The 25,011-nt window shown below is 37.3% G+C and overlaps 4 protein-coding genes and 1 long non-coding RNA gene across 11 annotated transcripts; 4 read left to right on the top strand and 1 right to left on the bottom strand.

Annotated features, from left to right (window-relative positions):
• Positions 1-129: 129 nt before the first annotated feature.
• Positions 130-16,240, top strand: LOC18098052 (T-complex protein 1 subunit eta). Of its 3 annotated transcripts, none has more exons than XM_052452556.1 (15): positions 130-309; positions 417-677; positions 1,204-1,329; positions 1,408-1,611; positions 2,051-2,220; positions 2,372-2,507; positions 3,013-3,129; positions 3,251-3,370; positions 3,454-3,552; positions 3,643-3,732; positions 4,285-4,372; positions 4,447-4,535; positions 4,649-4,723; positions 5,048-5,150; positions 15,901-16,240. In XM_052452556.1, exons 1-14 carry the CDS (start codon positions 295-297, stop codon positions 5,141-5,143), a joined length of 1,686 nt encoding a protein of 561 aa, XP_052308516.1. In that variant the 5' UTR covers positions 130-294; the 3' UTR covers positions 5,144-5,150; positions 15,901-16,240. The 3 variants fall into 3 exon arrangements, with proteins under 3 accessions (XP_052308516.1, XP_052308515.1, XP_006384733.1); XM_052452555.1 differs by having other exon boundaries at positions 5,048-5,176; positions 15,939-16,240; XM_006384671.3 differs by lacking the exon at positions 15,901-16,240 and having other exon boundaries at positions 5,048-5,407.
• On the top strand, positions 8,663-24,820 carry LOC112327290 (putative disease resistance RPP13-like protein 1). 4 transcript variants are annotated; one of them, XM_024599685.2, is made up of 6 exons: positions 8,663-8,828; positions 9,565-10,998; positions 20,746-23,501; positions 23,875-24,024; positions 24,134-24,402; positions 24,526-24,820. In XM_024599685.2, exons 2-3 carry the CDS (start codon positions 9,566-9,568, stop codon positions 23,432-23,434), a joined length of 4,122 nt encoding a protein of 1,373 aa, XP_024455453.2. In that variant the 5' UTR covers positions 8,663-8,828; position 9,565; the 3' UTR covers positions 23,435-23,501; positions 23,875-24,024; positions 24,134-24,402; positions 24,526-24,820. The 4 variants fall into 4 exon arrangements, with proteins under 4 accessions (XP_024455453.2, XP_024455452.2, XP_052308513.1 ...); XM_024599684.2 differs by having other exon boundaries at positions 23,824-24,024; positions 24,134-24,284; XM_052452553.1 differs by having other exon boundaries at positions 23,824-24,024; positions 24,134-24,820.
• Positions 11,820-13,036, bottom strand: LOC127905247 (uncharacterized). Its single transcript, XR_008059109.1, has 2 exons — positions 12,914-13,036; positions 11,820-12,801 (listed from the first exon to the last, which is right to left on the bottom strand). It is a non-coding gene; the product is annotated as an uncharacterized LOC127905247 (long non-coding RNA).
• Positions 12,342-16,185, top strand: LOC18098050 (T-complex protein 1 subunit eta). Its single transcript, XM_052452557.1, has 9 exons — positions 12,342-12,727; positions 13,010-13,210; positions 13,320-13,470; positions 13,564-13,624; positions 13,748-13,984; positions 14,424-14,593; positions 14,742-14,877; positions 15,388-15,504; positions 15,627-16,185. Exons 5-9 carry the CDS (start codon positions 13,919-13,921, stop codon positions 15,759-15,761), a joined length of 624 nt encoding a protein of 207 aa, XP_052308517.1. The 5' UTR covers positions 12,342-12,727; positions 13,010-13,210; positions 13,320-13,470; positions 13,564-13,624; positions 13,748-13,918; the 3' UTR covers positions 15,762-16,185.
• LOC18098049 (putative disease resistance RPP13-like protein 1) lies at positions 18,453-19,777 on the top strand. Of its 2 annotated transcripts, none has more exons than XM_024600152.2 (2): positions 18,453-18,636; positions 19,312-19,777. In XM_024600152.2, exon 2 carries the CDS (start codon positions 19,313-19,315, stop codon positions 19,742-19,744), a length of 432 nt encoding a protein of 143 aa, XP_024455920.2. In that variant the 5' UTR covers positions 18,453-18,636; position 19,312; the 3' UTR covers positions 19,745-19,777. The 2 variants fall into 2 exon arrangements, with proteins under 2 accessions (XP_024455920.2, XP_052308518.1); XM_052452558.1 differs by having other exon boundaries at positions 19,309-19,777.
• Positions 24,821-25,011: the final 191 nt, after the last annotated feature.

The following is a 25,011-nucleotide window of genomic DNA, read 5'->3' as shown; positions in this document are numbered from 1 at the left end:
GGACGGAAAATGAGCAGGGACTCAAATTTAACAATAAAAGCTACTTAGGGATTCAATCGATATTACTTTCATACATGAGGGACGTGTTTGGAGTTTTTCAAGTTTATAACTTTTTAACCCAAACAGACGGGGAGAGAGAGAGGGAGATAGAAGCTAGAAACAACCAGAAAATTAGAAGGGAAAAAGAAAAGTTACACTCAAAAAACACATACAAAACCCTAGCTCCCCCTCCCTCCTTCCCTCCCTCCCTTCTCTACTCCCTCTCCCTCTCTCTATCTCTCTGAATCTGCAACAATGGCAGCCATGATGGTAAGCGATCAATTTTTCTGTATTCTGACATGTAATCAGTAACTGAGTAACTAACTAACTGAGTGACTGAACTGACCGACTCTGTTTGTGTTTTGAAACGAGAGCAGCAACCGCAGATCATACTGCTGAAAGAAGGAACCGACACGTCGCAAGGGAAAGCGCAGTTAGTAAGCAACATAAACGCGTGCACGGCGGTGGCGGATGTAGTGAGGACGACGTTAGGACCTCGTGGTATGGATAAATTGATCCACGACGATAAAGGAAATGTCACCATTTCTAATGACGGCGCCACGATTATGAAATTGCTCGACATTATTCATCCTGCCTCTAAGATCCTCGTTGATATCGCCAAGTCTCAGGACTCTGAGGTAATCAAGTAATTAATTTATATTTTAAATTTTTGTTGATTTTTTTTTTTAAGTTTTTGCTCTTATTTTTTAAAAATTTCTTTAGATAATGGAGATTGAAATGTAGTGTTTTTTTTTCCCTCAGGGTTTTGTGGTTGAAAAAGTGGCGTTTTTTTTAATGTTTTGTATGTCGTTTGAATTGATTGTTAATGTGATTTTTCGAGTGAATGTGATACTGGAATGTAAAATAGGATGAGGCGACTCGTGTTTTTGGCTGGAGGAAGATTATTTTGTTGGAGAATTAGTGTGGGAGTACTGTTTTTGTTTTGAATGAGAAATTGTGAAGGTTAAGGAGGGTGCCAGAGTTTTTTTTTTTTTGTGGAAATTTATTGTGTTTGCTAATAGGGGAGAGATTTTTCAAACATGTTTCCTTACTATATATTAGAAGCTTACTTTTTTGGGAACTCCAATAGTTTTTTGTGAAAGGATTTATGGGCTGTTTATTGTTGAAGATTAAAGTTAAACCGTCTCTTTTGTTATGCCGCAGGTTGGCGATGGAACAACTACTGTAGTTCTACTTGCAGGGGAGTTTTTGAAAGAGGCTAAACCTTTTGTAGAGGAAGGAGTCCACCCACAAAACTTAATACGTAGTTATAGAACTGCATGCAATTTGGTATGTGATTGTTATGTTTGTGGTTGACATGTTAGGACTTGCTTTCTGGCATCTTAAATATTGAAAATGATGTTATAGGCAATTGAGAAGGTCAAAGAACTAGCTGTTAGCATAGAGGGTAAAAGTCTAGAGGAAAAGAAAAGTTTATTGGCTAAATGTGCTGCTACAACACTATCATCAAAACTTATTGGTGGTGAGAAGGAGTTCTTTGCATCAATGGTCGTGGATGCTGTGATTGCAATTGGGAATGATGACAGGCTAAATATGATTGGAATAAAGAAGGTAAACTTACTGGGAAATGCTTTTGTATTTTTTCTTCCTATGTTTTTTTGTCTCATTCTTCATGTTATTCTGTGATAATTGGCAGTTTTATAAATAGCTTCAAGACATAGAATTTAGGAAATCGTGTGGGTTGGATTTTGAAATGTTGTTGAGGACATTTTATGATGAGAATCTGTGGTGTTCATAGTCACGTGGGCGTTATAATGTTTAAGGCAGTTTGGCAACATGAGATCCTGGACCTGCACATAGAAATCTCCATTTTTTTTTGTAATGTATTTGTTCATCATCTCAAAAGTTCTCTCAGATTCTGGTGTTGTGCTGAGCTGCTGGCTCCATAATGAAAAATGAAAAATTCTGAACTTGCAAATTTTCTGTTGCTGGTATATAATGAAAAAAAAAATTGATTTCCTTGAGTGAACATTTTTGTTTGCCCCCATAGGTTCCAGGTGGTACTATGCGAGATTCATTTCTGGTTAATGGTGTTGCCTTTAAAAAGACGTTTTCTTATGCGGGGTTTGAACAACAACCAAAGAAGTTTGTGAATCCCAAGATGCTCTTACTCAACATTGAGTTGGAGCTGAAATCTGAGAAAGAAAATGCTGAGATAAGGTAGGATTCGTTTTTTTTTTTTTTTTTAAATTAAACTATACATTCCTATTAAGAACTCCCCACTATTTCGGGATCTAGGCTTAGTTGTTGTTGATATTTCTTTTGAGAGCTGATGATTGAAATTCCCAATGCTACTTTTCACATGCTGTAGGCTGTCAGATCCATCTCAGTACCAGTCCATTGTTGATGCGGAATGGAATATCATTTATGACAAGTTGGATAAATGTGTGCAAAGTGGGGCAAAAGTGGTTCTTTCACGCCTTGCAATCGGTGATCTGGCAACACAGGTGGGTGCCTTTTGTTTCGTAAATGCTCTGATCTATTTCTGAGATGTTGAACTTCTGATTCTATTCTGAAAATGCATGGCCAGTATATCCTCTTATTTTTTGGTTAATTTTTTAGTTGGTAGTCTTTTTTGTATAAGCTTTTTTTGGTCTTTCTGGTCATAAAACTTTTTCTCCACCAATATTGCATGCTTTTTTTTGTAAAAAAAAAAACAATTACTATTTATATTCTAACAGGGTTGGTGTAACCACCTTATAAATTGCAGATTATGTCTACTTGAATTCTCTTAGATTTTCAAAGACGTGTGCAAGAAAGTTCTGTATGATTCATATGTTAGTCTCATAGGACTTCACAGTATACTTCTTTTTGATAATATTGATCGAGAGTTCAACATATGGAATAGTGACTATTTAGCTGTATGGCTATCTATCTTGCTGAAAACTCTTATTTCTTCTATTTGTTTAGGATTAATAGTGGCATATTAATTAGATACCCTGTCTGTAACAGTATTTTGCTGATCGAGATATATTCTGTGCTGGTCGTGTAAGTGAAGAAGATCTGCAAAGAGTTTCTGCGGCATCTGGTGGAACTGTACAGACAACTGTCAACAACATAATTGATGAGGTCTTGCGATATCTTGATTTGGAAAAATCTGTTAAAAGTTTTAATCGATACAGTATATGCTTGTTAACATTTTCTTTTCTTCATTCAATTTTTTAATTCTTGTCTGTTGTTTGGCCTAAAGGTTCTTGGGACTTGTGAGATTTTTGAGGAAAAGCAAGTTGGAAATGAGAGGTTTAATATTTTCAGCGGATGCCCTTCTGGAAGGACAGCCACCATTGTTCTTCGTGGTGGAGCTGACCAGGTAGGTAACCGTTGATATTATGGGTACCTGTGGTGCGTTGGTTCTATTCTGACTCTGGTTTTCCATTATACTGTCATTATCAGTTCATTGAGGAGGCTGAACGGAGTTTACATGACGCAATCATGATAGTCAGAAGAGCTATGAAGAACTCAACTGTTGTTGCTGGTGGTGGTGCTATAGATGTATGAATCCTATTATGAGTGATGCATCATGATTATAATATTTGGAGACATTGTGTTCGGTAGTGACTAAACCTGTGATTTGCATGGCAGATGGAAATAAGTCGGTACTTGAGGCAGCATGCTCGCACTATAGCTGGGAAGTCTCAACTGTTTATCAACTCTTATGCAAAAGCCCTTGAGGTAATTAGCTAGTAGTGTGGTAATATTAAATATTCAATCTTTGTGGCATGGACTACATGCATGTGGTTTCAAAATTGTGAAAATGACCATCTTTATTATGATCTACCAATCTTGATTTGCTAGGGAATCAATTTTGCGAGCTTGCTTAGTTTATATTAAAAATGTTCGAAAGATTATGTATTTTACCTGCTATTGCGTTGGTGAAAAGCCACATCATATTGTTTTCCCATATTTCTAATACAACACTCTGTTAGCCCCTCTTCTATGACGTCATTCCTCCCTGTGATTATGTGCTTGGTTGAAAAGTAACTAAAAAATGTAGCACTGCTGATTCCAACTCCCATTATTGAGCATTCCATGCAAATGTTTTGCCCCCAGAGCCCCACCTAAAGTAGAGTTCATGCGAGAGTTAGCTAGTCTATCACTCCCTGGTTAACAAAATGAGAGGTGTAGGACCTTTTTTTTGTATTGGTGTTGCACCACAAAACATTTTAGATTAAAGTATGGGCTTAGATTATAAACTTAACAAGGTATACTGCACTCATGTTGCAGGTTATCCCACGACAACTATGTGATAATGCCGGGTTTGATGCAACTGATGTGCTGAACAAACTAAGGCAGAAACATGCACTTCCATCTGGTAGGTCTTTAACTTGTTGGAATTGCCTTTTGAAATATGTTTCATATGGCATTGCTTGAATGCTTTTATTACAGGTGAGGGTGCACCGTATGGAGTGGATATCAACACCGGTGGAATTGCAGATTCATTTTCAAACTTTGTTTGGGAGCCTTCAGTTGTGAAGGTGCGTGTCTATCTTCAACAATTTGATTATGAATACTGATTATCGATGAATTACTCTGTTGCCCTTTTCATTTCTGCCTGCTGACTTGTATGTGATTTAAATCCTCAACCCAGATCAATGCTATAAATGCTGCTACGGAGGCTGCTTGTCTTATTTTAAGTGTGGATGAGACAGTAAAGAATCCCAAGGTAAAGAAATGAAATATTATTTTGAGTTCCTTGGATAATGGTGGTTTGCTTCTTTGAATAATAAGTTGCCACACTTATTTTAGCTAATATATGTACTGTGGTTATTCGAAGTACTAGTGAAATATGCTACAACATAGTGCATATTAAGATATTTATGTCACTCTGCATTCAAAAAAGTGTTTTAAATGTTTGTATTAATGTTCCTATCAGATCATAATGTGGAGCTTGTGCCAAGTTAAATCGGATCTGAAAATAACATGAACCTCTCTATTCATGCATTTCTGTTTTTAAGCTGATTGTTTCCCATCATATATGATGTTGCAGTCTGAAAGCGCTCAGGGAGAAGCTGCTGCAGGTGCTATGGGTGGACGTGGGGGAGGTGGTTTCCGTGGCCGTGGACGGGGGATGCGAAGACGATGAGCTCACCAAATAGCAATTTTCTTGGAAGTGTAGGTGGATTAGTCAAACTTTTGTCTACTTGATTTCAGTTTATTATGGGTTTCAAGTTGATGTTCAATCTTGATGTCTGGGATTTTGAACCCGAGTGGCTTTTTCTGGATTATGGCAGCAGATTATTTTTCCTGCATGCCCTACCCCCTTGTCTGTAGGAGATCTTTGTTGAAATTTTTGTTTCCTTTATTTCAGAAGAAATGGTAGAAGGCAATATCACTCACTCTTTTTTTACCCTTTTTTATTTAACGCAATTTCTTGCGCTCCCCTTTACTTACATTTGTAACCTCATTGATTGTGTGAAGATTCCTCATCCTACTTCATGTCTCATATTTTTTTTATAATATACATTTGCATACATTCTTTATATTCATATAAGATATTAAAATCTCAAACAATTTTTTTTATCTTCTTGAGTCAACCTATGTGACCTTCTTGACTCAACCTATGTGACCTGAGATTTGACTACTCACACTGGGTTTAATAACTATGGTTTATAGTTGAGTTTGAGGGCAAGGGCTTTGTTTGTTTCTGTGTTTTAAAAGCGTTTTTGAAAAAAATTAAAATTATTTTATTTTTTTTATTTTAAATTAATATTTTTTGGTGTTTTTAGATTATTTTGATGTGCTGATGTTAAAAATAATTTTAAAAAAATAAAAAATATATATTATTTTAATATATTTTTAAATAAAAATATTTTGAAAAACAACTATAATTATATTTTTAAACAGTAGAATTTATAGTCACGATCAAGATCACGGCGAGGGGAACTCTTACACAACTGGTATTGAAAGTGAATTTGGGAACTCCAGTGTAAGCTACTAGGCTCACCTCTCTTTTATGTGTGTTTTTCGTATCCTTGTCCTATCAACATAATGCAGGCCATAAAACTCAAGATAGGTCAGCATCCAAGTGTCTCAATAAATACCCGATTGCATGAGGGGGCTCTCATGCTCTTAAAAATCTTTAATGAGCCTCTCGAAATGTTCACATAACAACCCGCGGCATCGCGCGGGCAATTCACCTGGTCCAAGCTGTACCAAATAGTGGGGAGATAGGGCACAGAAGATCGGTGACATAGGCGGCGAGGGAAAAGAAAGATGGAGCCAATGGAATGGCATTGGACGGAGAATATGACAGAGCCGAGATGGGTTCTTCGTTGGCGTTGAAATGCGTGGAGAAAGACAAAGATGCAAGCCCCCCCATGAGCAAAGTCGTCGAGATGCTTCTGCACCATGAGAATAACTGTTAGCAGGGATGTAAATGTGCATCGTTTCGAGTTAGTTTTGATAATATATATTTATATTTTTTTATTTATTATCCATAGATTGATACGGTCTGAAAAAAACTCATTAAATCATGTAATTTAATGTCAAGTCCATTGAGTTTGGGTTGAATTCATGTCAGATAAATAAGTCATGAATTATCCATGCGTAATCATTATAGTTTGACAGTGAGTCTTCATCTTTGATTTTTCTCTTTCAATTTCTTTTTTCAAAATTGTATAATTATCAGAGGCAAGAACCTGCTTCCTTCCCTTCTTTTCCCAGCTTGACATTTCCAAGTGGTTTCTCTTTAGTCACATCCTGTGTGCGAGGAAACGGCGTCTCCCTTGTAAACTTTTGAAAACAAAATTTAAGCGTGCTAAGATTTTATTTTATATCAAGTAATATTTAAAACATTCTAGTTGTAAAAATAAAAAATAATAAAATTTTTATAATAAATAATTTATTATTTTAAAGTAATTAAACAGTTAAGTACTATTTAAGCATAATTTAATAATTTTTAAGTACTATTCTTATTTTAATTTAAACATAATTAATTTTATTATTAGTATACAACATGAATTGTAAGTTTAAATATATGTTTAGTATGCATGCTAATATTTTATTATTATTTTTGTATTGAAAACATATTTGTTTTTAGTTATGCTTTTACATCCTTATAGTTTTAAACATATATAAATTCTAGATTTTTATTAAACATCTTTCATTTAGCATGACGTCTTTGTGATTATAAATTAAGTATCTTTATTATCAGTCTAACACACACACACACACACAAAATTTTTTATTTATAAATCTTACTCAACTAGATGAGAATATATTCCAATCAGATTGTATGGATGACCTATTAGTTGTTTTTATGAATTAATGAAATATAATTTTAATCAAGAAAAGATCTGATTATGCTAAATTAATATAGTGGTTAAAAATAATCATATTTTTTTATTTATCTATTAGATCAAACATGAATTTTTCAACAAGGTTCTAGATACTCTATTCCTTATAAAATACACATTGTTGCCTTTCCCACTACTACTCAAATTAGGCTACAAGGATCTTGTTTGTGTCAATATTATTTATTTTCATGAATTTTATGTTTAGTTTTGAATTTTATGCTATATTTCCTTTATGTTTCATGATTTTAATTTGTTATCTAGTAAAGATCGATTTTCTAACCTATTTAAAGGAGTTCTAACCTCTTTAAAAGGCAAACTTTATTTGCTTTAATTTAGAGAAATAAACTGTATTTTAGAGTTCAAGCTTGCAATCCTTTTCACTCATCAAACCCATCTTTTTCTGTGATTAATTTCCCATCTTTCTAGCTTTTGTCTCCATCAAACATAAACTTTTGGAATGATATTTGAATTGGGTTGAAACATTGCTAGCACTCAAGAACATGCCTAAATTAGGATTGGAAGTTGTTGATTCTAAATTTTATTTATTTTCCTTGTTATTTTCAAATTCCTTTCATAATTAGATTATAGATTTTTATTTGATTTGGATTTTATTAATTAAATCGGTTTAATTTACTATTTAGATAGTTTTGTATGTTATTTTTTAAAATAGTTAAGAAAATTTTGACATTCATAATGATTAATATAGCTATAATATAAGGGCTTAGGAAATCCTAGTTTTTTTTTTCTTTTCGCTATAAGCTGCGTCACAAGTCCTTCCATTTGACCATTTGATACTTTCCTGGTTCCTGGTACTTCAAACTTCAAAGACGTGGATGGTGTTTGGCTCATGGAAAAATTTTAATATGTCCATTCATGAGAGTCTATCGTTTTCCCCTTCTTCGAACATCGAAGAAGATTGGATAGAAATCACTAACAATTTCTGAAGTTTGTCAGGGAGCTTCCCTTCAAACTATGGGCAGCCGGATGTTTGTCAATTACAAGAATTGGAATCTTGTCAATGGTTTTTTTTTTTTTTGACATCTTGGGGGTATTGCTAGCCTAAAATTCTAGAGTGAGAGACAAGTGAATTTCATAAGGGCGGGTCCATATTTTAGTTTTATTATTTTATAATATAATTGTTGAACTTGAAAAGCTTCTGACGCCAGCAAGAATGACTATGTTCAATTTCTTAAGAAAGACAGTATCTCTCTGCTTTTGAACTTGAAAAGCTTCTGACGCCAGCAAGAATGACTGTTCAATTTCTTAAGAAAGACAGTATCTCTCTGCTTTTGTGCTGGAAAGAAGGCAAGACCATGCGTATGCTCCTTTCTTTTATTTTTGTGTCTTCTCTGTCTTTACTAGTTACTCCTCAATCAGTGCTCTCTGTCTCTCCTCTTTGCCTTCTTCTTTTGCCACAGTACCTAAGATTAGTTTCTAAAGAGTAGTGATCTACCGTTTTCAAGGGACTTACAGGTAATGCACAGAAGAATGCTATATCTATCGTTTGGTCTCCCTAGCCACAATTTGGCTACTAGTTTCTTTTTCATCTTTTAAACTCTGCTAAATTATATCATTACTGGGTAGTTTTCAAGTTTGAAAAGCTGATGACATAATTCTTCGTGATGCCAATATCCTCTCGATGATAACCTACTATATTTAGTTTCATAAACCGGGTTCAGTGTTTTTTGTTTGCGGTTCATTGGCTTTTGCCAGGTTGCTTTTGATACTGTTGGGGTTAATATGCTGTGAATGTTACAGAACTTTAACCTTAACTTTAATTAGTGTAACGTATGCTTAGTCAATGTAATTGGAGCTAGTTTACGTGGTGATTGAAATGAGCAAGTGTAAGGATAAGATGTGATGATTTTGGAAGTATAAAAGTGCTGTAATATTCTGGAATTGTAAAAGAGAAGACAGGGAACGAAAAATCTGCAGTGTAAAGAAAAAACTCTCCCTTGTTCATAGCTGATTCTGCAGAAAATTGCAGGCATGTGTTTTGCTAATTTAAGTGATTTTTTTCGTATATTTGATAACTTGTTAATGACGTAAACATCCACCCAACACAACAGATGCAATGGATTCTTAGCTTTTTCTTATATTTTTTTTTTTACGTTTTTGACAATTCTTAGTCTTGTAGGTGAAATTGAGTTAGACTACCCTCATTGTTTAGGCAAAAAAAATTGATCTTATCTGTGACGTCATTCAACAGGATGGAAGTTGTTGGAGAAGTCTTTCTCTCGGCTCTTCTTGAGCCTTTGCTTGGAAAGTTGACCTCTGGAGAACTTCTGAACTTCGTACGCAAAACGCAAGTGGAGAAAGAACTTAACAAGTGGAAGCTAAGACTGTCAGAAATTGATGCAGTTCTTAAGGATGCAGAAGAGAAGCAAATCATAAATTCGACTGTGAAAATCTGGCTTACCAAGCTCCGAGATTTGGCTTATGATGTGGAGGACGTGCTGGACGAGTTTCAAACAGAAGCTTTGGCAAGCAAGATGAGGGCAGAATCTCAAGCCAGCAGCAGTACTGTCCGGAAGCTCCTCCCAACTTGTTGTGCTGGTCTGAATCCAAGTGCTATTGAGCTTAATATGAGGACGGGGTCCAGGCTGCGGGGCATAACTACACGACTAGAAGCAATTGCTAAAGAGAAAAATGAGCTCGACGTGGGAATCATGGCTGAACAGAGGTCAAAAGGAGTGAAAAAAAGCGCGACTACATCACTGGTCAAAGAATCCGATGTTTGTGGGAGGGACAATGACAAGAAAGCCATACTTGAATTGTTGATGAACGATGATGCTAGCAACCTTGAGTACTCCGTCATTCCAATAATTGGAATGGGTGGTATCGGGAAGACAACTCTTACTCAACTTGTCTACAATGATGAGAGAGTGAAGTTTGATTGCAAAGCATGGGTCTGTGTTTCTGATGATTTTGACATTCCGAGGATAACAAAAACAATTCTCCAGCACTTGGAAAGTTGTGAAGATAATGATTTAAATGTTCTTCAAGAAAGATTGAAGGAAAAATTGTCTGGAAAGAAGTTTTTGATAGTGTTGGATGATGTTTGGAGTAACAACCATGATGATTGGACTGCCCTTTCTCTTCCCTTCAGTGCAGGAGCAAGGGGGAGCAAAGTCATCATCACAACTCGTAGTGAAGACATTGCTTCAAAAATGGGCACTGTTCGTGCTTACACTTTGGAGAGGCTATCATTTGATGAATGTCTACGCATATTTACCCAACATGCTTTGGATTCCAGAAATTTTGATGCTCATTTGGAATTGAAAGAAATAGGAGAAGAGATGGTGGAAAAATGTAAAGGATTGCCTTTGATTGCAAAGACACTTGGAGGACTCTTACGCCATAAGCAGAACCTTGAAGGGTGGGAAGACATTTTGAGCAGTGAGATGTGGAATTTGCCAGAAACTGAAAGTGGCATTCTTTCAGCTTTGAGATTAAGCTATAATCATCTTCCTTCCCATTTGAAGCAGTGTTTTGCTTACTGCGCAATCTTTCCTAAAGATTATGAGTTCGAAGAGGGCGAGCTAGTTTCCCTGTGGATGGCAGAAGGTTTTCTGAAGCAAAAAATGAAAAAGAAGCACATGGAAGACTTAGGCCATGAATATTTTCGTGATTTATCATCAAGGTCGTTTTTTCAACGATCTAGTAGCAAGATATCACGATTTATAATGCATGATCTTATAAGTGATCTTGCTCAGTTTGTAAGTGGAGAAATATGCTTCTATTTGGATGACACGAAGAAGGAACCATGCTCAGTAGAATCATATGCTGCAGTTCGCCACTCTTCATTCACTTCTCATAGATATGACATTTCTCAAAGATTTGATGTCTTCTATGAAATGAAGAACTTGCGAACATTCTTAGCATTGCCAACTTATTTATCACAGTCAAGGCCTTATCACTTATCTAGCAAGGTGTTGGATGATTTAGTGCCAAAATTAAAATGTTTAAGGGCATTGTCACTAGCTGGTTATTCTGTTGAGGAATTGCCAAATTCTACTGGTACCTTAAAGCGTTTACGTTACCTTAACTTGTCCTATACTTGGATTAAAAGATTACCTGAATCGTTGGGTGAACTCTTCAACTTGCAGACTTTGAGGTTACGTGGGTGCCGGAAGCTTGTTGAGTTGCCCACATGTGTTGTCAATTTAATTAATTTGCAGTGCCTTGATATTAGAGATACAGATGGGTTGCAGGAGATGCCTCTGCAGATAAGCAAATTGATAAATCTTCGCATGCTGCCTAAGTTTATCGTGGGAGAAGGAAAAGGGCTTGGGATAACGGAGTTGATGAAGCTTTCGCATTTACAAGGGCAGCTTAAAATAGAGGGGTTGCATAAGGTGAATATTCGAGATGCAGAACTTGCAAATCTGAAAGAGAAGGCAGGTCTATGTGACTTATCCTTGCATTGGATTAGTAATTTTGATGATTCACTGCGAAATGAAAGGAATGAACTGCATGTCTTCGACTCATTAAAGCCTCACCGAAGTCTAGAAAAGCTTTCAGTTACATCATATGGCGGTACCGAGTTTCCATCATGGATAGGGGATAGCTGTTTTTCTAAAATTGTGCACCTAAAGCTTTCTACTTGTCGGAAGATCACATCACTTTCATCGGTTGGAAAACTCCCTGCTCTAAGGCATTTGAGCATAGAAGGAATGGATGGGGTGAAAGAAGTGTATGCTGAGGATTTCCAATCTCTTGTGACTTTATACATCAGAAATATGTTGGGGTGGGAGCAGTGGTTGTGGTCTGACGGTGTCAATGAAAGTACTGTGGGAAAATTTCCTAAACTCAGTGAGCTTACCTTGATGAATTGTCCGAGGTTGATTGGAGATTTGCCAAGTTGCGTTCCTTCCCTCAAAAAGCTTCACGTTGAAAAATGTTACGGAAAGGGGTTTGCCACCTAACCTGACTTCACTTGAAATTCTTAATTGCAAAATTTCACTGCCAATATCTGAGTGGGGACTCCGCATGCTCACCTCTCTTAAACGATTCTCAGTCGAATCTACAATGGATGTGGATCGCTTTCCGGATGATGAAGGTCTGCTGCCTCCCCCTTCGTTAACTTTTCTTGAGATCTCTAATCAGGAGAATCTTAAATCGATATCCAGAGGCCTCCAACACCTCACCTCCCTTGAAGTATTAAACATTTTTGAGTGCCCTATACTCCGGTTCTTCCCCAGGGAGGGCTTCCCTCTCTCACTTGGATGTATACGTATCCGTAGCAGCCCTCTTCTGGAGGAACGATGCTTGAAAGAGAAAGGAGATTATTGGTCCATCATTGCCCACATCCCCAAAGTTGATATCTTTGTTCCGAAGGATTTGAAAGAGAAAAAAAGTGAGATAATCAGGTATTCTTTCTTGGTTTATCTGCTCCATAATCACATCCAAGGTTTATTGCTTCCTTTTTTCTTTCCATACACTCCTGTAACGACAAGAAAAATTAAAAGAAAGAAAAAATGTACATAAACAATTGGATAATTTAAAAGGCTTGCTTGGATTGGACTAGTCCATAGTCATGCACAGCATAGACATACCTACATATTTTTCTCCCTCTTCTTAAAATGTGCTATGCAACCTCATGCATCTGTAAGGAGAACAACCTTTTTTATTATTATTGTTTACTTTGCTAGGCAAGCAATGGATTAAATTGAGGAAATAAGTTTGGCTGGTCTGTTGCCCAGGATGGAACCCCTGCAAGTTGCAACTCCAACATAATTTTTTGTGATCATGAGCAAGTATCAAGTCTCCATCACTTAATATTAGGGATCCAAGATTTTAAGGCGGCTTAAGTTCCGACAGACAGTCTTCAATCAAACAAGGAGGCTTGCCTGGTACTGTTCTCCAGCGTTTCTGTTATCACACAGGTGTCATGCAATTCTACTATCTTAAGATAAGAAATTAATTTCAAGTTCTGATTTCAGTTTGATGTACAAAATGCAGTTTCATCATCTTTAACATACAAGTTAAGGAGACTTACAGGCATTCTATTATTCTTGGATGCAATTCGGTGTCTGATGTTCATTTATGCGGGCAAACTGTACTTTACAAGCCTGTGCAGAGGCCAAATGAAAGGCTGCATCTCAAATCAGTGGTGAGCTGTGTGTTTCCTCGCAAAACACTGTCATTTACTTTCAACTTATTTTCTATACACTAATGGATTGCTGTATGCTATGCATTTATGAAGGTGGCAAAAAGTTAGGCAAACTACACTAAATTTTTGTAATGCAGATGCAAAATGTGTGGAGGTATGCCTTTTCTACTAACGGTTTTCTTTTGTTACAAATAAATGAAAAAGAACAACCCTGTTCCAGGTTTAGTATATTCCAGCGTTAGATTTTCAGAGGCTTTTACACGTTTCCTATTTGCAGGCAAATTTCATCATGTTATTCACAGCAATGAGTTGTACCGCATGAACGGTTCTCATCGTTGAGAGGACTCCTTCTCTGGGTCTTTTCAGCACACGTCTACACAGCGTAGCTTTACCTCTTTCTTATTGTTTGAAAGACGCTTTCTTATGCGAGAAGGAGTTCTTTGCATCAATGGTCGTGGATGCTGTGATTGCAATTGGGAATGATGACAGGCTAAATATGATTGGAATAAAGAAGGTAAACTTATTGGGAAATGCTTTTGTATTTTTTCTTCCTATATTTTTTTGTCTCACTCTTCATGTTATTCTGTGATAATTGGCAGTTTTATAAATGGCTTCAAGACATAGAATTTAGGAAATCGTGTGGGTTTGATTTTGAAATGTTGTTGAGGACATTTTATGATGAGAATCTGTGGTGTTCATAGTCATGTGGGCGATATAATGTCTAAGGCATTTAGGCAACATGAGATCCTGGACCTGCACATAGAAATCTCCGTTTTTTTGTGTAATGCATTTGTTCATCATCTCAAAAGTTCTCTCAGATTCTGGTGTTGTGCTGAGCTGCTGGCTCCATAATGAAAAATGAAAAATTCTGGACTTGCAAATTTTCTGTTGCTAGTATATAATGAAAAAAAAAATTGATTTCCTTGAGTGAACATTTGTGTTTGCCCCCATAGGTCCCAGGTGGTACTATGCGAGATTCATTTCTGGTTAATGGTGTTGCCTTTCAAAAGACGTTTTCTTATGCGGGGTTTGAACAACAACCAAAGAAGTTTGTGAATCCCAAGATGCTCTTACTCAACATTGAGTTGGAGCTGAAATCTGAGAAAGAAAATGCTGAGATAAGGTAGGTTTCGTTTTTTTTAAAAAAAAAATTTTAAACTATACATTCCTATTAAGAACTCTCCACTATTTCGGGATCTAGGCTTAGTTGTTGATATTTCTTTTGAGAGCTGATAACTGAAATTGCCAATGCTACTTTTCACATGCTGTAGGCTGTCAGATCCATCTCAGTACCAGTCCATTGTTGATGCGGAATGGAATATCATTTATGACAAGTTGGATAAATGTGTGCAAAGTGGGGCAAAAGTGGTTCTTTCACGCCTTGCAATCGGTGATCTGGCAACACAGGTGGGTGCCTTTTGTTTCGTAAATGCTCTGATCTATTTCTGAGATTTTGAACTTCTGATTGAAAATGCATGGCCAGTATATCCTCTTATGTTTTGGTTAATTTTTTAGTTGGTAGTCTTTTTTGTATAAGCTTTTTTTGGTCTTTCTGGTCATAAAACTTTTTCTCCACCAATATTGCATGCTTTTTTTTGTAAAAAAAAAAACAATTACTATTTATATTCTAACAGGGTTGGTGTAACCACCTTATAAATTGCAGATTATGTCTACTTGAATTCTCCTAGATTTTCACAGACATGTGCAAGAAAGTTCTGTATGATTCATATGTTAGTCTTATAGGACTTCACAGCATACTCCTTTTTGATGATATTGATCGATAGTTCAATATATGGAATATTGAAGAATGATGTGACTATTTAGCTGTATGGCTATCTATCTTGCTGAAAACTCTTATTTCTTCTATTTGCTTAGGATTAATAGTGGCATATTAATTAGATACCCTGTCTGTAACAGTATTTTGCTGATCGAGATATATTCTGTGCTGGTCGTGTAAGTGAAGAAGATCTGCAAAGAGTTGCTGCGGCAACTGGTGGAACTGTACAGACAACTGTCAACAACATAATTGATGAGGTCTTGCGATTATCTTGATTTGGAAAAATCTGTTAAAAGTTTTAATCGATACAGTATATGCTTGTTAACATTTTCTTTTCTTCATTCAATTTTTTAATTCTTGTCTGTTGTTTGGCCTAAAGGTTCTTGGGACTTGTGAGATTTTTGAGGAAAAGCAAGTTGGAAATGAGAGGTTTAATATTTTCAGCGGATGCCCTTCTGGAAGGACAGCCACCATTGTTCTTCGTGGTGGAGCTGACCAGGATGGTAACCGTTGATATTACGGGTAAGCTGATTGTTTCCCATCATAAATGATGTTGCAGTCTGAAAGTGCTCAGGGAGAAGCTGCTGCAAGTGCTATGGGTGGACGTGGGGGAGGTGGTTTCCGTGGCCGTGGACGGGGGATGCGAAGACGATGATGAGCTCACCAAATAGCAATTTTCTTGGAAGTGTAGGTGGATTAGTCAAACATTTGTCTACTTGATTTCAGTTTATTATGGGTTTCAAGTTGATGTTCAATCTTGATGGCTGGGATTTTGAACCCGAGTGGCCTTTTCTGTCTAGCTTCTTTCTGGATTATGACAGCAGATTATTTTTCCAGCGTGCCCTACCCCCTTGTCTGTAGGAGATTTTTCTTGAAATTTTTTGTTTCCTTTATTTCAGAAGAAATGGTAGAAGGCAATAGCACGCACTCTTTTTTTACCCTTTTTTTTTAAAATTTATTTAATGCAATTTCTTGCGCTCTCCTTTACTTTCATTTGTAACCTAATCATGGGCGTTTGACCCATACAGAATGTTTTAAATTTTTCCAAGTATAGGCCTCCCTAGACCTATAGTCTACTTAAAGGGATCCTTTCTATATTTTTTGAAGTAGAAGATGAGATATAGAAGTCTTAAATCTATTAAAAGACACTACAATCATACTTAGAAAGGGCCAACTCCAAGGTTTCAAAGCTAAAATATTCATTACATGATTAAACACCCTGCAATAATAGAGCAAATAATGTCTACTGAAAACAAACAAATAAAGTTTTCACATGTCATCTCATAGACTTCATCCTTGGCTGTAGTGGCGAGGGAAAAGAAAGATGGAGCCAATGGAATGGAGAATATGACAGAGCCAAGATGGGTTCTTCGGTGGCATTGAAATGCGTGGAGAAAGACAAAGATGCAAGCCCCCCCACCATAATAATACTTATCCAAGCTGTACCAATAGTGGGACATAGGCGGCGAGGGAAAAGAAAGATGGAGCCAATGGAAATGGAATGGCATTGGACGGAGAATATGACAGAGCCGAGATGGGTTCTTCGTTGGCGTTGAAATGCGTGGAGAAAGTCAAAGATGCAAGCCCCACCATGAGCAAAGTCGTCGAGATGCTTCTGCACCATGAGAATACATGTTAGCAGGGATGTAAATGTGCATCGTTTCGACTTAGTTTTGATAATATTTATTTATATTTTTTATTTATTATCCATAGATTGATACGGTCTAAAAAAAACTCATTAAATCATGTAATTTAATGTCAAATCCATTGAGTTTGGGTTGAATTCATGTCAGATAAATATAAGTCATGAATTATCCATGCGTAATCATTATAGTTTGACAGTGAGTCTTCATCTTTGATTTTTCTCTTTCAATTTCTTTTTTCAAAATTGTATAATTATCAGAGGCAAGAACCTGCTTCCTTCCCTTCTTTTCCCAGCTTGACATTTCCAAGTGGTTTCTCTTTAGTCACATCCTGTGTGCGAGGAAATGGCGTCTCCCTTGTAAACTCTTGAAAAAGAATAATAGTGATTTATATGGTGTAATTATTGTTTTTTATTTGAAAATATATTAAATTATTTTTTTAAAAAAATAGTTTTGATATTAATATATCAAAAACGATAAAAAATATATATAAAAAATTTTAAACAAAACAAATTTAAAATTTTAAGAAACTCCATTCCAAACATGTCCCAAAACATCCTCTAAGTGAGTAACATGTGTAGAAGAAGATATCAAGATGACTTTATTTTCTCTTTATTTTGTAGGATTAAAATTAAGAGGATGAAAATTATATTTTCTTCTGATGGTCTTGTCCTGGAAGCAGAAAACTCATAGCTACAGCCTCAAGAGGAAGTAGAAGTTCAAATTATTAGGAAATACAGGATCTATCACATTCGTTCGAATAATTAATCAGTAGTCCAAGCTTGTGCAATCTGCAGGATGAGTATATATTTGGTTCCAAGCTTGGGTGGGTGCTCGGAAATAAACAGTATTATCAAGTCCAAGCTTGAAACTTTGCTGACACTAACTGAGGTCAAGAACATGCCTAAATTAGGTTTAGAAGTTGTTGACTCGGAATTTTGTTTATTTTTCTTGTTATTTTCAAATTCTTTTCATAATTAGATTTCATATTTTTATTTGATTTGAATTTTATTAATTAAATCGGTTTAATTTACTATTTAAATAATTTTGCATGTTATTTTTTAAAATAGTTAAGAAAATTTTGGCATTCATAATGATTAATATAGCTATAATATAAAGGCTTAGGAAATCCTAATTTTTTTTCTTTTCGCTATAAGCTGGCTATCAAGTCCTCAACTCCATTAGACCATTTGATACTTTCCTGGTACTTCAAAGACGCGGATGGTGTTTGGCTCATGGAAGAATCTTAATGTGTCCAATATTCATGAGAGCCTATCGTCTTCCCCTTCTTCGAACATCGAAGAAGATTAGATATAAATCACTTACAATTTCGGAAGTTTGTCAAGGAGCTTCCCCTTCAAACTATGGCAGCCGATGTTTGGCAATTAAGAGAATTGGAATCATATCAATGGTTTATTTTTTTTTTTTACATCTTTTTTTTGTAGTGGGGGTATTGCTACCGTAAAATTCTAGAGTGAGAGACAAGTGAATTTCATAAGGGCGGGTCCATATGACCGTGTTCAATTATTTGTGCTGTAAAGAAGTCAAGACCATGCGTACGCTCCTCTGTTTAATTTTTGTGTCTTCTGTCTTTACTAGTTACTCCTCAATCAGTGCTCTCTGTCTCTCCTCTTCACAATCTTTGCCTTCTTCTTTTGCTACAGTACCTAAGATTAATTTCTAAAGAGTACCGATCTACCGTTTTCAAGGGACTTACAGATCGATTTGCTACTCGGTGTAAAACAGGTAATTCACAGAAGAATGTTATATCTATCGTTTGGTCTCTCTAGCCACAATTTGGCTACTAGTTTCTTTTTCATCTTTTAAACTCTGATAAACTATATCATTACTGGGTAGTTTTGCAAGTTTGAAAAGCAGATGACATAATTCTTCGTGATGCCAATATCCTCTCGATGATAACCTACTATATTTAGTTTCATAAACTGGGTTCAGTGTTTTTTGTTTGCAGTTCATTGGCTTCTGATACTGTTGGGGTTTATATGCTGTGAATGTTACAGAACTTTAACCTTAACTTTAATAAGTGTAACGCATGCCAAGTCAATGTAATTGGAGTTAGTTTACGTGGTGATTGAAATGAGCAAGTGTAAGGATAAGATGTGATGATTTTGGAAGCATAAAGGTGCTGTAATATTCTGGAATTGTAAAAGAGAAGACAGGGAACGAAAAATCTGCAGTGTAAAGAAAACTCTCCCTTGTTCATAGCTGATTCTGCAGAAAATTGCAGACATGTGTTTTGCTAATTTAAGTGATTTTTTCATATATTTGATAACTTGTTAATGATGTAAACATCCACCCAACACAGCAGAAGCATTCGATTCTTAGCTTTTTCTTATTATTGAGTTAGAGTACCGTCAATGTTTAGGCCAAAAATCTGATCTTATCTGTGACATCATTCAGCAGGATGGAAGTTGTTGGAGAAGTCTTTCTCTCGGCTCTTCTTGAGCCCTTGCTTGGAAAGTTAACCTCTGGAGAACTTCTGAACTTCGTACGCAAAACACAAGTGGAGAAAGAACTTAACAAGTGGAAGCGAAGACTGTCAGAAATTGATGCAGTTCTTAAGGATGCAGAAGAGAAGCCAATCACAAGTCCGACTGTGAAAATCTGGCTTACCAAGCTCCGAGATTTGGCTTATGATGTGGAGGACGTGCTGGACGAGTTTCAAACAGAAGCTTTGGCAAGCAAGGTGAGGGCAGAATCTCAAGCCAGCAGCAGTACTGTCCGGAAGCTCCTCCCAACTTGTTGTGCTGGTCTGAATCCAAGTGCTATTGAGCTTAATATGAGGACGGGGGTCCCGGCTGCGGGGCATAACTACACGACTAGAAGCAATTGCTAAAGAGAAAAATGAGCTCGACGTGGGAATCATGGCTGAACAGAGGTCAAAAGGAGTGAAAAAAAGGGCGACTACATCACTGGTCAAAGAATCCGATGTTTGTGGGAGGGACAATGACAAGAAAGCCATACTTGAATTGTTGATGAACGATGGTGCTAGCAACCTCGAGTACTCCGTCATTCCAATAATTGGAATGGGTGGTATCGGGAAGACAACTCTTGCTCAACTTGTCTACAATGATGAGAGTGTGAAGTTTGATTGCAAAGCATGGGTCTGTGTTTCTGATGATTTTGACATTCCGAGGATAACAAAAACAATCCTCCAGCACTTGGGAAGCTGTGAAGATAAAGATTTAAATGTTCTTCAAGAAAGATTGAAGGACAAATTGTCTGGAAAGAAGTTTTTGATAGTGCTGGATGATGTTTGGAGTAACAACTATGATGATTGGACTGCCCTTTCTCTTCCCTTCAGTGCAGGAGCAAGGGGGAGCAAAGTCATCATCACAACTCGTATTGAAGACATTGCTTCAAAAATGGGCTCTGTTCGTGCTTACACTTTGGAAAGGCTATCATTTGATGAATGTCTACGCATATTTACCCAACATGCTTTGGATTCCAGAAATTTTGATGCTCATTTGGAATTGAAAGAAATAGGAGAAGAGATAGTGGGAAAATGTAAGGATTGCCTTTGGTTGCCAAGACACTTGGAGGACTCTTACGCCATAAACAGAACCTTGAAGAGTGGGAAGATATTTTGAGCAGTGAGATGTGGAATTTGCAAGAAACTGAAAGTGGCATTCTTTCAGCTTTGAGATTAAGCTATAGTCATCTTCCTTCCCATTTGAAGCAGTGTTTTGCTTACTGCGCGATCTTTCCTAAAGATTATGAGTTCGAGGAGGGCGAGCTAGTTTCCCTGTGGATGGCAGAGGGTTTTCTGATGCAAAAAATGAAAAAGAAGCACATGAAAGACTTAGGCCATGAATATTTTCGTGATTTATCATCAAGGTCGTTTTTTCAACGATCTAGTAGCAACATATCACGATTTATAATGCATGATCTTATAAGTGATCTTGCTCGGTTCGTAAGCGGAGAAATATGCTTCTACTTGGATGACACGAAGAAGGAACCATGCTCAGTGGAATCATATGCTGCAGTTCGCCACTCTTCATTCACTTCTCATAGATATGACATTTCTCAAAGATTTGATGTCTTCTATGAAATGAAGAACTTGAGAACCTTCTTAGCATTGCCAACTTATTTATCACAGTTTAGCCCTTATCACTTATCTAGCAAGGTGTTGGATGATTTAGTGCCAAAATTAAAATGTTTAAGGGCTTTGTCACTAGCTGGTTATTCTGTTGAGGAATTGCCAAATTCTACTGGTACCTTAAAGCGTTTACGTTACCTTAACTTGTCCTATACTTGGATTAAAAGATTACCTGAATCGTTGGGTGAACTCTTCAACTTGCAGACTTTGAGGTTACGTGGGTGCCGGAAGCTTGTTGAGTTGCCCGCATGTGTTGTTAATTTAATTAATTTGCAGTGCCTTGATATTAGAGATACAGATGGGTTGCAGGAGATGCCTCCGCAGATAAGCAAATTGATAAATCTTCGCATGTTGCCTAAGTTTATCGTGGGAGAAGGAAAAGGGCTTGGGATAACGGAGTTGATGAAGCTTTCGCATTTACAAGGGCAGCTTAAAATAGAGGGGTTGCATAAGGTGAATATTCGAGATGCAGAACTTGCAAATCTGAAAGAGAAGGCAGGTCTATGTGACTTAGCCTTGCATTGGATTAGTAATTTTGATGATTCACTACGAAATGAAAGGAATGAACTGCATGTTCTCGACTCATTAAAGCCTCACCGAAGTCTAGAAAAGCTTTCAGTTACATCATATGGCGGTACCGAGTTTCCATCATGGATAGGGGATAGCTGTTTCTCTAAAATTGTGCACCTAAAGCTTTCTACTTGTCGGAAGATCACATCACTTTCATCGGTTGGAAAACTCCCTGCTCTAAGGCATTTGAGCATGGAAGGAATGGATGGGGTGAAAGAAGTGTATGCTGAGGATTTCCAATCTCTTGTGACTTTATACATCAGAAATATGTTGGGGTGGGAGCAATGGTTGTGGTCTGACGGTGTCAATGAAAGTACTGTGGGAAAATTTCCTAAACTCAGTGAGCTTACCTTGATGAATTGTCCGAGGTTGATTGGAGATTTGCCAAGTTGCCTTCCTTCCCTCAAAAAGCTTCACGTTGAAAAATGTCAAGGGGTGGTTCTCTCTCTCAGAGCTGCGCCTGATCTAACATCCCTCTCAAGCTTACATTTAATTCAAATTTCCGGCCTTGTAAGGTTACATGAAGAGCTCGTGCAGGCCTTGGTGGCGCTTGAAGATCTTGATCTTATATGTTGTAATGAATTGACGTACTTGTGGCAAGATGGGGTTGATTTAGACAAACTTTCTAGTTTAAAACGTTTACAGATCGTTGAATGTGAGCAGCTCGTGTCGCTGGTAGAGGGTGAGGAAGGGATTTTGCCTTGCAATCTTGAGGTTTTGACAGTGGAAGACTGTTGTAACTTGGAGAAGCTGGCAAATGGGCTGTGCAGCCTCACATCGCTCAGAGACTTGACAATACTTGCATGCAGAAAACTAGAGTGCTTTTCTGAAGGAGCAGGTTTGCCCCTCTCTCTCAAACGTCTTGTGATTTCAAATTGTGATTCTCTGAGATCGTTGCCCGATGGAATGATGACAATGGTGAACGACAGCGATTGTAACCACTGCCTTCTTGAAGCGCTGTCGGTTACTGCTTGTCCATCCCTAAAATCGCTTCCTAAGGGGAAGTTGCCAAAAACACTCAAGTTCTTGAACATTTCCTGGGATAACCAAGAGTCTCTTCCGGAGGGGATTTTGCAACGTGATGCAAGGGAGACGTCTCGCTCTAATCTTGAGCATTTAATTCTACAGAGTTTATCTGCCACATCCTTCCCAACTGGCGAGTTTCCTATTTCTCTAAAGGAACTTACTATTGTCAATTGCAGAATACCGTCATTACCACCCCTGCATTTCCTCTTCCATCTCACTGAGTTGGAGATATTTGGGTGCAATGAGTTGAAGTCGTTCCCCAAAGAGGGCTTGCCCCTCCCAAATCTCATCTCTCTTGGAATACACCGTTGTGAAAAGTTGAGGTCCCTACCCGCTCACATGGATAGCCTCAAGTCTCTTCAAGATTTAAGGATATCTAATTGTCACCGTCTGGATTCCTTTATGGAAAGGGGTTTGCCACCTAACCTGACTTCACTTAAAATTCTTAATTGCAAAATTTCACTGCCAATATCTGAGTGGGGACTCCGCTTGCTCACCTCTCTTAAACGATTCTCAGTCGAATCTACAATGGATGTGGATCGCTTTCCGGATGATGAAGGTCTGCTGCTTCCCCCTTCGTTAACTTTTCTTGAGATCTCTAATCAGGAGATTCTTAAATCGATATCCAGAGGCCTCCAACACCTCACCTCCCTTGAAGTATTAAACATTTTTGAGTGCCCTATACTCCGGTTCTTCCCCAGGGAGGGCTTCCCTCTCTCACTTGAATGTATACGTATCTGTAGCAGCCCTCTTCTGGAGGAACGATGCTTGAAAGAGAAAGGAGATTATTGGTCCATCATTGCCCACATCCCCAAAGTTGATATCTCGTAAGATGCCGTTGATTCTTCAGTTTTTTGTTATGCAGGATTTGAACGAGAAAAAAAAAACAGAGAATCAGGTATTCTTTCTTGGTTTATCTGCTCCATAATCACGTCCAAGGTTTATTGCTTCCTCACCATACTTCACGCATTAATGGACTTTTACTTGTCCTTTTTTCTTTCCATACACTCCTGTAACGACAAGGAAAATTAAAAGAAAGAAAAAATTCTACATAAACAATTGGATCATTTAAAAGGCTTGCTTGGATTGGACTAATCCACATAGTCATGCACAGCATAAACATGCCTGCATATTTTTCTCCCTCTTCTTAAAATACTATGCAACCTCATGCATCTGTAAGGAGAACAACTTTTTATTATTGTTGTTGTTTACTTTGCTAGGCAAGCAATGGATTAACTTGAGGAACTAAGTTTGGCTGGTCTGTTGCCCAGGATGGAACCCCTGCAAGTTGCAACTCCAACATAAATTTTTTTTATCATGAGCAAGTATCAAGTCTCCATCACTTAATATTAGGGATCCGAGATTTTAAGGTGGCTTAGGTTCCAACATGCAGTCTTCAATCAAACGAGGAGGCTTGCCTGGTACTGTTCTCCAGCATTTCTGTTATCATACGGGTGTCCTGCAATTCTACTATCTTAAGATAAGAAAGTAATTTCGAGTTCTGATTTCAGTTTGATGTACAAAATGCAGTTTCATCATCTTTAACATACAAGTGAAGGAGACTTGTAGGCATTTTATTATTCTTGGATGCAATTCGGTGTCTGATGTTCATTTATGCGGGCAAACTGTACTTTACAAGCCTGTGGAGAGGCCAAATGAAAGGCTGCTTCTCAAATCAGTGGTGAGCTGTGTGTTTCCTCGCAGAACACTGTCATTTTACTTTCAACTTATTTTCTATACACGAATGGATTGCTGTATGCTATGCATTTATAATGCAGATGCAAAACAAATGTATGGAGGTATGCCTTTTCTACTAACGGTTTTCTTTTGTTACAAATAAATGAAATAGAACAATCCTGTTCCAGGTTTGGTTTATTCCAGCGTTAGATTTTCAGAGGCTTCTATATGTTTTCTATTTGCAGGCAAATTTCATCATGTTATTCACAGCAATGAGCTGTACCGCATGAACGGTTCTCATCGTTGAGAGGACTCCTTCTCTGGGTCTTTTCAGAACACGTCTACACAGCGTAGCTTTACCTCTTTCTTATTGTTTGAAACCCATTGTTGGAGAGAGTGAGGAATTTGTTCCTGTGAGAATCAAATGCTGTTAAACCTTTGTTATAGTGGATTTTTTCTCGGAGTTGCTCCCGTGGTTTTTCCCTCGAAGTAGGGTTTTCCACGTAAAATCTAGCGTACATGTGGATGTATTTGCTCTTAGTGTCTGTTTTTGTTGTGGTTTTTTTATTTGGATTTATTGTTGGCTAAGAAAACCTCAACCTGTAGGAAACCCGCATCCTGTGTTTTCTAAAAGCACCAAAGCATCTGTGACACTTCCTAGACCTAATCCCCTTGCTGGGATCAAGGGGAAAAACAAAAAAAAATGGTTGGGAATAAATTGTTTTATCAGA

This window comes from Populus trichocarpa, chromosome 4 (genome assembly GCF_000002775.5).
Source record: "Populus trichocarpa isolate Nisqually-1 chromosome 4, P.trichocarpa_v4.1, whole genome shotgun sequence".
Taxonomy (NCBI): domain Eukaryota; kingdom Viridiplantae; phylum Streptophyta; class Magnoliopsida; order Malpighiales; family Salicaceae; genus Populus; species Populus trichocarpa.
The sequence above is the reverse complement of the archived record's forward strand: the minus strand, read 5'-3'. Positions and strand labels throughout refer to the sequence as shown.